General features: G+C 43.7%; 1 protein-coding gene across 2 annotated transcripts in view; it reads left to right on the top strand.

The window, feature by feature from the left end:
- The window catches only part of LOC112828966 (membrane-spanning 4-domains subfamily A member 8-like), a 27,725-nt gene extending 16,195 nt beyond the window's left edge, over positions 1-11,530 (top strand). For both annotated transcript variants that reach the window (XM_073883319.1, XM_073883320.1), the window contains 5 exons: positions 4,768-4,890; positions 7,295-7,354; positions 8,616-8,753; positions 9,903-10,016; positions 10,202-11,530. In XM_073883319.1, coding sequence (XP_073739420.1) covers positions 4,768-4,890; positions 7,295-7,354; positions 8,616-8,753; positions 9,903-10,016; positions 10,202-10,306 — 540 coding nt within the window. In that variant the 3' untranslated portion in view covers positions 10,307-11,530. The remainder of the gene's footprint in view (positions 1-4,767; positions 4,891-7,294; positions 7,355-8,615; positions 8,754-9,902; positions 10,017-10,201) is intronic.
- Positions 11,531-12,560: the final 1,030 nt, after the last annotated feature.

Genomic DNA, 12,560 nt, shown 5'->3' with positions numbered 1-12,560 from the left:
TATTTTGATAAGGATTGCATTGAATGTGTAGATTGCTCTGTGTAGCATAGACATTTAAACAATATTTATTCTTCCAATCCATGAGCATGGAACGTTTTTCCATCTATTTGTGTCTTCCTCAATTTCCTTCATAAGTGTTCTGTAGTGTTGAGAGTATAGATCCTTTACCTCTTTGGTTAGGTTTATTCCAGGTATCTTATGGTTTTTGGTGCAATTGTAAATGGGATCAATTCCTTAATTTCTCTTTCTCTGTCTCATTGTTAGTGTATAGAAATGCAACTGGCTTCTGTGCATTGATTTTATAACCTGCAACTTTCCTTAATTCCTGTATGAGTTCTAGCAATTCTGGGGTGGAGTCTTTTGGGTTTTCCACATAAAGCAGAGTGATTGTTTGACTTCATCTTTGCCAATTTGAATGCCTTTTATTTCTTTTTGTTGTCTGATTGCTGAGGCTAGGACTTCTAGTATGATGTTGAACAACAATGGTGAGAAAGGCATCCCTGTCACATTCCTGACCTTAGGGGAGAAGGTCTCAGTTTTTCTCCATTGAGGAAGATATTTGCTGTGGGCTTTTCATAGATGGATATTTTGATAATGAGGTATGTTCCCTCTATCCCTACACTGTGGAGAGTTTTATTCAAGAAAGGATGCTGTATTTTGTCAAATGCTTTTTCTGTATCAATCGAGAGGATCATATGGTTCTTGTCCTTTCTTTTATTAATGTGATGTATCACGTTGATTGATTTGCAGAGGTTGAACCACTCTTGCAGCCCAGGAATAAATCCCCCTTGGTCGTAGTGAATGACCCTTTTAAAGTACTGTTGGATCCTATTGGCTAGTATCTTGGTGAGAATTTTGGCATCTATGCTTATCAGGGATATTGGTCTGTAATTCTCCTTTTTAGTGGGGTCTTTGGTTTTAGGATCAAGGTAATGCTGGCCTCATAGAAAGAGTTTGGAAGTTTTCCTTCCATTTCTATTTTTTGAAACAGCTTCAGAAGAATAGGTATTAGTTCTTTAAATGTTTGGTAGCATTCCCCTGGGAAGCCTTCTGACCCTGTACTCCTGTTTGGTGGGAGAGTTTTGATTACTGCTTCAATTTCCTTCCTGGTTATGGGTCTGTTCAGGTTTTCTACTTCTTCCTGTTTCAGTTTTGGTAGTTTATATGTTTCTAGGAATGCATCCATTTCTTCCAGATTACCTAATTTGTTGGCATATAGCTGCATAATATGTTCTTATAATTGTTGGTCATGATCTCTCCTCTTTCATTCATGATTTTATTAATTTGGGTCCTTTCTCTTTTCTTTTTGATAAGTCTGGCTACGGGTATTGATCTTATTAATTCTTTCAAAGAACCATCTTCTAGTTTCATTGATTTGTTCTACTGTTCTTTTGGTTTCTATTTCATTGATTTCTGCTCTAATCTTTATTATTTCTCTTCTTTTGCTTGGTTTAGGCTTTATTTGCTGTTCTTTCTTCAGCTCCTTTAGGTGTAAGTTTAGCTTGTGTATTAGACTTTTCTAATTTCTTGAGAAAGGCTTGTACTGCTATATACTTCCCTTTTAGGACCACCTTTGCTGCATCCCAAAGGTTTTGAACAGTTGTGTTTTCATTTTCATTTGTTTCCATGAATTTTTTAAATTCTTCTTTAATTTCCCGGTTGAATCATTCATTCTTTAGTAGGATATCTTTAACCTCCAAATATTTGAGTTCCTTCCAAATTTCCTCTTGTGATTGAGTTCAAATTTCAAAGTATTGTGTTCTGAAAATATGCAGGGAATAATCCCAATCTTTTGGTAGCGGTTGAGACCTGATTTGTGATCCATTATGTGATCTATTCTGGAGAATGTTCCATGTGCACTTGAGTAGAATGTGTATTCTGTTGCTTTGGGATGGAATGCTCTGTATATATCTGTGAAGTCCATCTGACCAGTGTGACATTCAAAGCCCTTTTTTCCTTGTTGATCTTCTGTCCATTGCTGTGAGTGGGGTGTTAAAGTCCCCTACTATCATTGTATTATTATCAATGTGTTTCTTTAATTTTGTTATTAGTTGGTTGATATAATCGACTGTTCCCAACTTAGAAGCATAAATATTTATAATTGTTAGATCTTCTTATTGGATAGACCCTTTAAGTATGATATAGTGTCCCTCTTCATCCTTTACTGCAGTCTTTGGTTTAAAATCTAATTTGTCTGATATAAGGATTGCTACCCTAGTTTTCTTTTGATGTCCATTAGCATGATAAATGGTTCTCAACCCCCTCATTTTCAATCTGGAGGTGTCTTTAGGTCTAAAATGAATCTCTTGTAGATACCATATGGATGGGTCTTGCTTTTTTATCCAATCTGATACCGTGTGTCTTTTGATTAGAGCATTTAGCCCATTTACATTCAGAGTAACTATTAAAAGATATGAATTTTAATGCCATTATATTGCCTGTAAAGTCCCTGTTTCTGTATATTGTCTCTGTTCCTTTCTGGTCTATGTTCCTGTTGGGGTCTCTCTTTGCTTACAGGATCCCCTTTAATATTTCTTTCAGGGTTAGTTTAGTGATCACAAATTCTTTTAGTTTCTATTTGCCCTGGAAGCTCTTTATCTCTCCTTCCATTCTGAATGAATGGATTATCCTTGCTGAATAAAGTATTCTTGGTTGCATGTTTTTCTCATTTAATACCCTGAATATATCATGCCAGCCGTTTCTGGCCTGCCAAGTCTTTGTGGATAGGTCTGCTGCCAATCTAATGTTCCTACCCTTGTACTTTAAGTACCTCTTGTCTCAGGCTGCTTTCAGGATTTTCTCTTTATGTCTGAAATTTGCAAACTTCACTATTATATGTCTGGATGTTGATCTATTTTTATTGATTTTGAGGGGAGTTCTCTGTGCCTCCTGGACTGAATGCCTGTTTCCTTCCCCAGATTAGGGAAGTTCTCAGGTATGATTTCCCCTAAGATAGCTTCTGTCCCTCTCTCTCTTCTTCCTCTGGGACACCAACAATTCTAATATTGTTTTGCTTTGTGGTATCGCTGATTTCTCAAAGCCTCCTGTCATGGTCCATTAGTTGTTTTTCTCTCTTTTCCTCAGCTTCCTTTTTTCCATAATTTTGTCTTCTATGTCACTGACTCTCTCTTCTGTCTCATTTACCCTAGCTGTTAGAACATCCATTTTAGACTGCATCTCAGTTAAAGCATTTTTTATTTTGACCTGATTGGATTTTATTTCTGCATTAAGAGATTCTCCAGTGTCTTTTATGCTTTTTTCAATCCCAGCTAGTAATTTTATAATTGTTATTCTGAATTCTATTTCCGACATTTTACTTATATCCATATCGATTAGATCTATGGCAGAGTATTACCTCTGGTTCTTTCTTTTGTTGTGAATTTCTCCCTCTAGTTATTTTGTCCAGAGAGGAATAGATGAATGAGAGAATAACATTAAAAATATCAACCACAACCCCAGTGAAATACACATTAGACAAATCTGAAGAGGTCAGAAACAAAAAAGGGAAAAAAGAGAGAATATAATCTCACAGCTGGACAAAACAGGATGATCTACTTGGTCCTGGGTGTATTTTGGTCTGTTTGTTAGAAGACACTAAATCCCAAAATTGTAGAGAAAGCAAAAATTATATATATATACAAAAATAAAATTGAATACAGTAAAAGGAAGCCTGAAGGCTTTTCATGCTGCTTTAGAGGATAAAAAAAAAAAAAAAGTAAAAATGGCAGTGCCCCATCTCCAGCCCTGGAGCTGAATGATCTCTGCCCCCACTCTTCAGGGCACCCTCAGGGAAAAACAGTCAATTCCTATTGTGTGTGCCAAACTCCGTAGACTCCTGCAGTGCATACCCACACCAATCCTCCTAGGGGAGGAAGGGGATTTCATCAAGGCCCTGCTGCTTTCTGGGCCCCTGCTCCAGGAGCAGTTACCTGATTGAGGCAGGGTCTCCCAGCAGTTGTCACTTGCTGGGGCCTAGCTTGGAGAGCAGTCACCCAATCATGCCACAGTTCGAGATTTATGGCAACACTGAGCTGAGAGGCCACTCAGTGGCTCCCTGATTGTAGCCAGCTTCCCGCTCCAATGCTTGGGAACTCTGCTGCTCTCAGATACCCCCACTCTTTCTGTGACCCTGGGTATCCTGAGACTACACTGTCCCACCTAGGATTCTGCCCCACTTCACCACCTGAGCACCTTTCAGGCAGGGATGTTTGTCACAAGAGCAGACTTCTAAAACTTCTGATTTTGTGCTCCACTGCAATATCACTTTCCCCTAGCCAGCTTACACAGGCTCCCTCCTCCCGTGGTTTATCTTCTGATATCCCCTCACATTCACTTCCCTGGACCTCCTACCTTGCAAAAAGTGGTCGCTTTTCTATCTGTAGAATTTAAGCAATTCTTTTCTTAGATCTCAGGTTGAATTCACAGGTGTTCGGAATGATTTGATAGCTATCTAGCTGAATTCAGAGAGATGAAACGCAGGTCCCCCACTCTTCTGCCATCTTCCCTCTCCCTCTCCCTCCCAGAACCATCTTGTGTTATTGGTATATACATCTAAAAAGAATAACGGAAGGTTATATACCAAAATGTAAGTAGGATGTTTTCTCTGAGTAGTAAGTAATTATGGCAAGTTTTTATTTCATTTTTATATTTTTCATATTACTTTTTAGACTAGGAAAACAAAAGATTTATTAAAATAAAAAGGAGGCACAAAGGGGAGGCACGATCCAGCCCCAGAAAAAAGGCTTCAGCTTGTGGCTCTCCTGACAGGCCATCCAGATCCTGATTGGCCTGATACACATCAGCCTCGGTTCCATCATGGCCACTGTACTCTCTGGACACTATGCAGCTATCTCACTCTATGGAGGCTTTCCCTTCTGGGGAGGCATCTGGGTAAGTAATGTTAGTCACCCCACCCCACAAGTGAGTTCCCAGAATGTGCCAACACACTCAGGGCCACCTTGTCAAGTTGTGTGGCTTGCACCTCGCAGCAGGTTCCCAGCCAAGGGAACAAGAAGGTTGTGAATCCAGCCCGGGCCTTGCTTACCAAGCATGTTAGTTTGCTAAGCCTGCTGTGACAAACAGCACAGACTGAGTGGCCTACACAACAGAAATGCATTCTCTCACAGTTCAGAGGCTGGAAGTTCAAAATCAAGGTGTCACCAAGATTGTTTCTCCTGAGACCTCTCTCCTTGGCTTGCAGATGGCCACCTTCTCTCTGTGCTCCACGTGGTCTCAGTGTGTCTGTGTCCTAATAATCCCTCTTCACATAAGAACACCAATCATATTGGATTAGAGCCACCCTAATGATCTCACTAAGACTTAGTCATCTCTTTAAAGGCCCCATCTCCAAATATAGTCACATTCTGAGGTACTGGGGGGCTAGGACTTCAAAAGATGAATTTTGAGGGTACACAATTCAGCCATAACACCCAGTGACAGCCCTACAAGGTGCCATTCACCCAGAGTGGGCACATTTTCTAATTGGCTCACCCCACAGGTCAGGGAACTTTCCTCTCATTCATTAACCCAGGAGTGGCACCTTTTTCCAACTCATATGACAATGTCCATGTGTAAAAAGATGTATTGGTAATAGCTTTCAAGTGTTCAACATAGGCCCACAGCCTGAGCTCCAGGAGAAGAACACTTCTACCAGTGGTTGAAAGTGGCTGCCAGACACAGAACAGTCATTAAGCAACGGGCACTCAACCTGGAGTCCACAGATGGGCTTCAGAGTCCCCATTTTGGCAAAATATTTGGCATGCTAGATGTGTATTTTTTTTCCTGGAAAAGTCCATAGCTTTCATCAGATTCTCAGGGTGATCTGTGAGTCCATAAAAGGTTAAAAACCATAGATCCTTTCTCTTCTCCAATTTACTGCCTTTTTGATTCTTTTGCATTCTCCCTAGCATTCTCTCAGCAACACACACACACACACACACACACACACACACACACACACACACACACTCCTTCCTTCTCTCTGTCCTCCCTCCCACGTCCTTTTTCTCTCTGCTGTTACAGTCTTTGTCTCTGGACTCACACACCTATCTATGATTCCAAATGCAACTTTTCTCACAAATAGCAAAACTCCAGAGTAACCTAGATAATCAAAGTCCCCCCCCTTATCCCATGACATTTAAATAAAATCACCTAGTGTTATCCCCCACCCTCATACCCACACAACACCTGCAAAATGGCAGGCTTATGTTCTTTGGAGAATCTTTCTCTGAGTACCTACTCTTTCTTGTTTCCTTCTGGGTCTCATTTACTGAGGCTATGGTCCTTTCTCTGCTTTGCAGGGACTCAGACTTGGAACTCAGCCCCTATTTCTCTCCCCCAGCCCTGCATTTGTATAACCCATTTTAATGGAGTTTGGGGCAATGGAGTGGCTAACACCATGGCCACAGAAGGGCTTGCTATTGAGCATTGGATGCTAGTGAGTACTTTTAAGTGCCTGGAAATTTCCCTGGCATCTTCCCTTCTGCCAGGTTGATCAGCTCTCATGACCATCCCCCCCCCCTTTTATATCTGCAGGGCAATTTGGTTCTTGGTTGCCTTTTTGACTCCGGGACTATGTATTTCCTAAAGATCATTAATGTCCTTTTCCAAAAAAAAAGGCCCATATCCTTTGGCACCTTAAAAGGACCTGAAGGGACCTCAGATGGCCAGCCTCTTGTTCCCTTCCCTCTGCATCAAGTCTCTATAAACAGAAGGGTATAAGGATGAGATTTATTTTTCCACATTTAGGGAAAAAATACCATTCCCTTTAAAAGGCATAGGAAGCTAGAGTAACTTTTCATTATAAAACCATTTCCACCCCATGGCACATGCATCTACCCTGAGTGGGAGGGTATGTAGGGTAAGGGTTAAGAACACAGGGTCTGGGGGTACCTGGGTTGGTCAGTCGGTTAAGCGTCTGCCTTCAGCCCAGGTCATGATCTCAGCGTCCTGGGATCCCAGCCCTGCATTGGGCTCCCTGCTCAGCGGGGAGTCTACTTCTCCCTCCCCTTGCCCCTTCTCCCTACCCTCCTTTCCCTCCTTCCCTCCTTGCCTCCTTCCCTCCCTTCTCTCCTCCCTACCTCCCTTTCTTCCTCCCTCCCTCCCTTCCTTCCTCCCTCCCTCCCTTCCTTCCTCCCTCCCTCCCTTCCTTCCTCCCTTCCTTCCATGTTGACTTGGAAGCCCCAGCACAGGAACCTAGTGTGTATGAGAGAATGTGTGTGACCAGAATCCTGGAAGCTGGAAGACGGAACCCTAACCTGGGGCCTTTTTCTAAACCTCCTCTCTTCTGTGCCAGTTCATTGTTTCAGGATCCCTCTCAGTGTCAGCAGAAAATCAGCCGAAATCTTCTTGCCTGGTAAGTCACCTCCTGACACAGGCTCTCCCAGCAGAGACCTATAGGAGACACACTCTGGGGAAAAGAAGGTTAACACACAATCCCTCCCTCATCCTTGCACTTACATCTAACCAGATGCAGGGCACTGACACACGTGCTCACTCATACTCACATGCAGGACCACGTGAACCTGGCCAGAGTCAGGGTAGGAAGGAGTCCAGAAGATTCTGGGGAGGGAAGGACAACACAGCCACCTGAATTAAGGCAGAGACAGAACAGTGTCCCTAAGAGGTGCCTACAGGAGGAGACACAAATCTCCTGGGGGCTCAGGCTCCACTCCAGCCGAGCAGGCACTGACAGTACCTGTGGCACACAGAGCAGGCCTCCAGCCATTTCTGCAGGGAAGTCAGGGGAAGCTCAACCACCTGCTTCCCTAAGGAATCCAGCCAGGTGAGCTCTGCTAATCACATGAACAAGGTCCCCTAGCAATAGACCAAGAAAGTACCTTTTTTTCTTTCACAAGCATGTTGTCTAGGGTGAAGGACCTCAGGATGGCCAGGTCCCTATGCCAGATGAAACCTATTTGAAAATCTCCAAAGGAAAGCTCAAAATTCTGGGCATGTCTTTCTGCACATGGCCCAGAATCATGGAGGATCAGAGCCTGTCATATGCCAAGACGCAGGGGCTGAGCTTCCTACCTATCTCATACGGGATAAGCAGGTTGAGTGTTTCCCAAAGATTTGTCCTAGGGACACTTGTCCCATGAGATACTCTGTGAAGATGAGTAGCTAAACTTGGGGAAACCTCTATTTAGTAGTCCCCTCTCTGGAAGATCCATAATCCTTGTTAAAGGCTCTGGCAAGTTTTTTTTTTTAAGATTTTATTTATTTATTTGACAGAGAGAGACACAGCGAGAGAGGGAACACAAGCAGGGGGAGTGAGAGAGGGAGAAGTAGGCTTCCCTCAGAGCAGGGAGCCCGATGTGGGGCTTGATCCCAGGACCCTGGGATCATGACCTGAGCCGAAGGCAGACGCTTAACAACTGAGCCACCCAGGTGCCCCAAGGCTCTTACAAGTCTTACAGCAAAGACCTATTTAACTTTGTTCAGCCCAGCTTTTTTCAAAGTTAATTTACTCACACACTTTTTTGCACAGAACATCTCTTTCCTTGCTATAGAACTAAGGTTCTAGAGATTCACATTAAGAAGCACTTGTTTAATCTCTGTTCATCTCAGCCACAGTAATTTTCCTCTCCCACCCTGACCTTCTGTGTCTTCTTCAGCTGAATGGCAGCTTGGGCTTGAACACCGTCAGTGCAATCTGTTCTGTGGTTGGAATCATACTCTTCATCATGGATATGAGTCTCGCCCCCACCTATGCCTACTCTCTCTCTTATTCCCACTATGCCACCTGGGGTGTGGTGAGTACCCCTCTGAACCAACGTTCCTCTGAGTTCTGATTTAGCTAGGTTTACCAAATTGTTAGAAGGCCCAAAACCAAGCTTCTTCACCCAGCACTGTAGAAAAGAATCAGAACAGTGTGTAAAGCCCCTGACCTATAGCTTTACTGCTGTGTTACTTTAAGCACATGACTTTTCTTAGTCTTAGTTTCTACCTTTATAAAACTGTACCTACCTTATAACATTATTCGCAGAATTAAATGCAATTTTAACGCACATGTGCCTCCAACTGCACCCCTGCTCACATTCTCACCTTCCTGCCCATGACTATGGACAAGGGGTCAGCAAAAGTTTTCTGCAAAGGGCCAGAGAATAAATATTTAAGGCTTTGCAGGCCCTCTGGTTTCTGTTGCAACTACTCAACCCTATCCTATAGTGGGAAAGCAGCCATAGAAAATACATAAGCAGTGAGCATGGCTGTGTTCTGATAAAGCTTTACTTACAAAAATAAGCAGCAGCCAGGATTTGGCCCATGGACCGTAACGTACCAACCTGTGCTGACCAATAGAAATATAACGTAAGTTGCATGTCTGATTTTAAATTTTCTAGTCACCACCTTAAAAAAAAAAGAAGAAAAAGAAACAAGTGAAATTAATTTTAATATTTTATTTAACCCAATATATCCAAAATGTCATTTCAACATGTAATCTGTGTAAAAAATTATCAATTTGATATTTTGCATTTTGGGGACTCAGTCTTTGAAATCTGGTGTGTATCATGCACATCTCACGTTGGAACTAACCACTTCCCAAATGCCCAACAGCCACATGAGACTCGTGACTCTGGGACTGACAAGTGAGCACAGGTACAGACAAGTCCTTATAGATTCAGTCCCTCCATCTGGCCCATCCTCTCCTTCCCAGTCACATGATCGAGGTGTTTTCCTAAAGGATGACTACCCTTCCCCTTAGCGGAGGAAGTAGTAGTACCAGTAGTAAGTGTTCAAGTAACGATTCTTTTACAAACATACTTGACCCTCACAAAAACCTGGTGAGACGAGGTTGGGGGACTTCCTCAAAGCCACAGACAGTCCACTGCAGAGCCACACTTGGAGCCAGACCTCGGACGCCTGGACCAGCACTCCTGACGTCCTACTCGCTCTGGTTCCAGACCCCTGGCATGGCTATTTCTGGTGTGCTGCTCATCTTCTGCCTCCTGGAGTTCTGCGTAGCATGTGCATCTTCCCACTTTGGCTGCCAACTGGTCTGCTGTCAGCACAACTACGTGAGTCCAGAGGCTCCTCGGTGGGTGGGAAGATTCCCCAAAGAAGGTGGAGACTAAAGAGATCTCCATGCTTCCCCTTCCTGCCCAGGGGCAGGAGCAGTCTCGCAGGGTGTAAAGGCCTCCGTGCCTGCTTGGTCCTTCTTGCACCCTTACTAGTGCCCCTCCTGTGCACCCGTGTTTTCCAGGTGGGTGTGGTCCTCCCGAATATCTGTGTGGCAAATCCAGGGGTCATCCCAGAACCAGTGAACTTGCCACCAACTTATTTCAACGAGGTCCAGGGCTCCAGATAAGCAAAGCCAAAGCTTCTAGAAGCATCTTTCAGAGACCAAAAGAAGACCTCCCCTTTCTGGGCTTCTGAAAACCAGGATCCCCCTTCCTTGACAATCTAAGGGAAATGTTTCTCTAACTGCATGCATCTTGACCTCATTCAATTCAGCATGGTAAATCTTGCAGTTCCTCTATTAAAAAGGAGACAGAAATTTAAAGTGGATTTTAACCAAGAGATCCTCCCTAGGGCATTTGTGCCTGGGGCCTAGTGTGCTTCCCTGTGTGAGCTCATGGGTTGGAAGTGCCAATGTCTAGACAACCGAACCTTCATTCTTTCAATCGTTCGTTTGTTGATTAAATATGTATTGAGCATTTGGTATGTTCAAGGAAGTTTAACATTGGGGAACACAACAAAGTCCCTGACTTCAAGGAACTTCTGGCCTCACAGAGAAGACAATAACGCAAGCAATTTTCTCTAACACAGGGCAGAATGTGGGGATTCACAGAGAGGGCTATGATTTATTCTGACAGTGATAGGGAAAGCAGAGAACAAGACTGGTTGAGGAAGCAACACTTGAGTGGGGCATTAAAGGGGATTTTTGAGTGCAATAAGGAACCACACTGTTGGAGAGATCTTGGGACAGAGTGAGTCATCCACTACCATGACTAATCCTTTTATAAGTCCTTTTATAAACAAAAGTACTGCTGTATCCACCAATGTAGCAGTACTTGTGAATAAACATTGTCTTAAGATAAGGTATCTCCCAAAGTTATGAGGCTAATATATCTTTATTTATAAAAGGATAGAGACTAATTCAAAGAGAAATGGCTATGTCTATAACTTCTAGATCTACCCACATTAATTTAAATATTGTTATACGTGATGGCAACTGGCTTCAAAAAGTTTATATGCTGGCAGATAATAGCAAAAATCTCTGACATCCAGGTGCCATCAAATTTCCCTTCACTACAGAAGCCCTGCAAGGATTCTCTGTTGTTGTCACTAAATACAGAACATGATTTTTAGCCTCTGACTAAAAGAAGAAACTTCTCCAAGAAGTTTCTTCTAAATGGCTTGCAGTTTAGAGTTCCATCTCCTGGGTGGCTCAGTCGTTGAGCGTCAGCCTTCGGCTCGGGTCATGGTCCCAGGGTCCTGGGATCAAGCCCCACATCAGGCTCCCTGCTCTGCAGGAGGTCTCCTTCTCCCTCTCCCACTCCCCCTGCTTGTGTTCCCTCTCTTGCTGTGTCTCTCTCTGTCAAATAAATAAATAAAATCTTGAAAAAAAAATAGAGTTCCATCTCCTCCATCTGTGTCTTCTTTGACCAGGAATCCTATGGATGCCCATCAGCTGGTCAGGAATGACCGAGGTTCCAAGACCGCAGGTGGGTTTTCATTTGCTAGAACTGAAGAGGTCTTAGGAAATCATGGACAATAAAAATGTAATATGGGGCATGTAATATCCCAGTTTTAGACCAGCCCTTCATCCATCTGTTCTGTAAGCTGAGATGTTAGTACGTTGGACTGCCCAAAAGGGACTGGCCTGGTTGGACCACTCTTGGAGGTCTAGATGGGCAGAGCAAGTCTGGCCTTCTTTCTGCCCCCCTTCCTTACTGCTGCCTCTCACTGCCCCATCTGATTCCACACCTTCTCACTCCACAGAACTGAAACCCTCGACTATGATCTCCCACTTGGTTCTCAGTCTCCTTCCTGACTTGTCTGACCTGTGAGTTAACTCAGACACTCCTGATGAGTCTCACCTCCTACAGTGCAGGTTGTCTTGGAGAGCATATCTTCTTGCACACCTGGTGCTTCTCTGGATAGGTGGCCCTTGCCACCTGCCACCTGTCCTGCCACCTGAAATCACTCTGGGGCTTGGTGGAATAGAGTACCTTTCCTATCCTACCACCTGCCCTATTAGTCCTGGGTGCTAGACCGTTCATTCCAGATGGCCCCTTCACCATCCTGAAGTGACAGCACACTGCCTCCTGTGGACAGCAAAGTTTGTCCTTGCTCTGCACCATTCCACAAGATGTTCATCTGCACGACTCCGTTCACTCCCAGCCTCCCCAGAACAGTGGAGCATAGACACTGGAAGAGACCTTGGAAATTTAACACCATCAGCCCAGCCAGGAGCACAAGCAGGACGAGAACCAAAACTCCATATGGCCCATCCAAGGCTCCTTGCAGAAGCAGGGACACATCATAGAAAAATAGGGTGATTACAGTCAGAGACACTGTCTCTGCCTCCTGAGTTGCCACCACACTTCTGGCTTTCT

Source organism: Callorhinus ursinus, unplaced genomic scaffold (assembly GCF_003265705.2).
Source record: "Callorhinus ursinus isolate GAN/ISIS: 27379988/994484 unplaced genomic scaffold, GSC_fseal_2.0 scaffold51, whole genome shotgun sequence".
Classification (NCBI taxonomy): Eukaryota; Metazoa; Chordata; class Mammalia; order Carnivora; family Otariidae; genus Callorhinus; species Callorhinus ursinus.
This window is presented reverse-complemented; position numbering and strand designations above follow the sequence as displayed.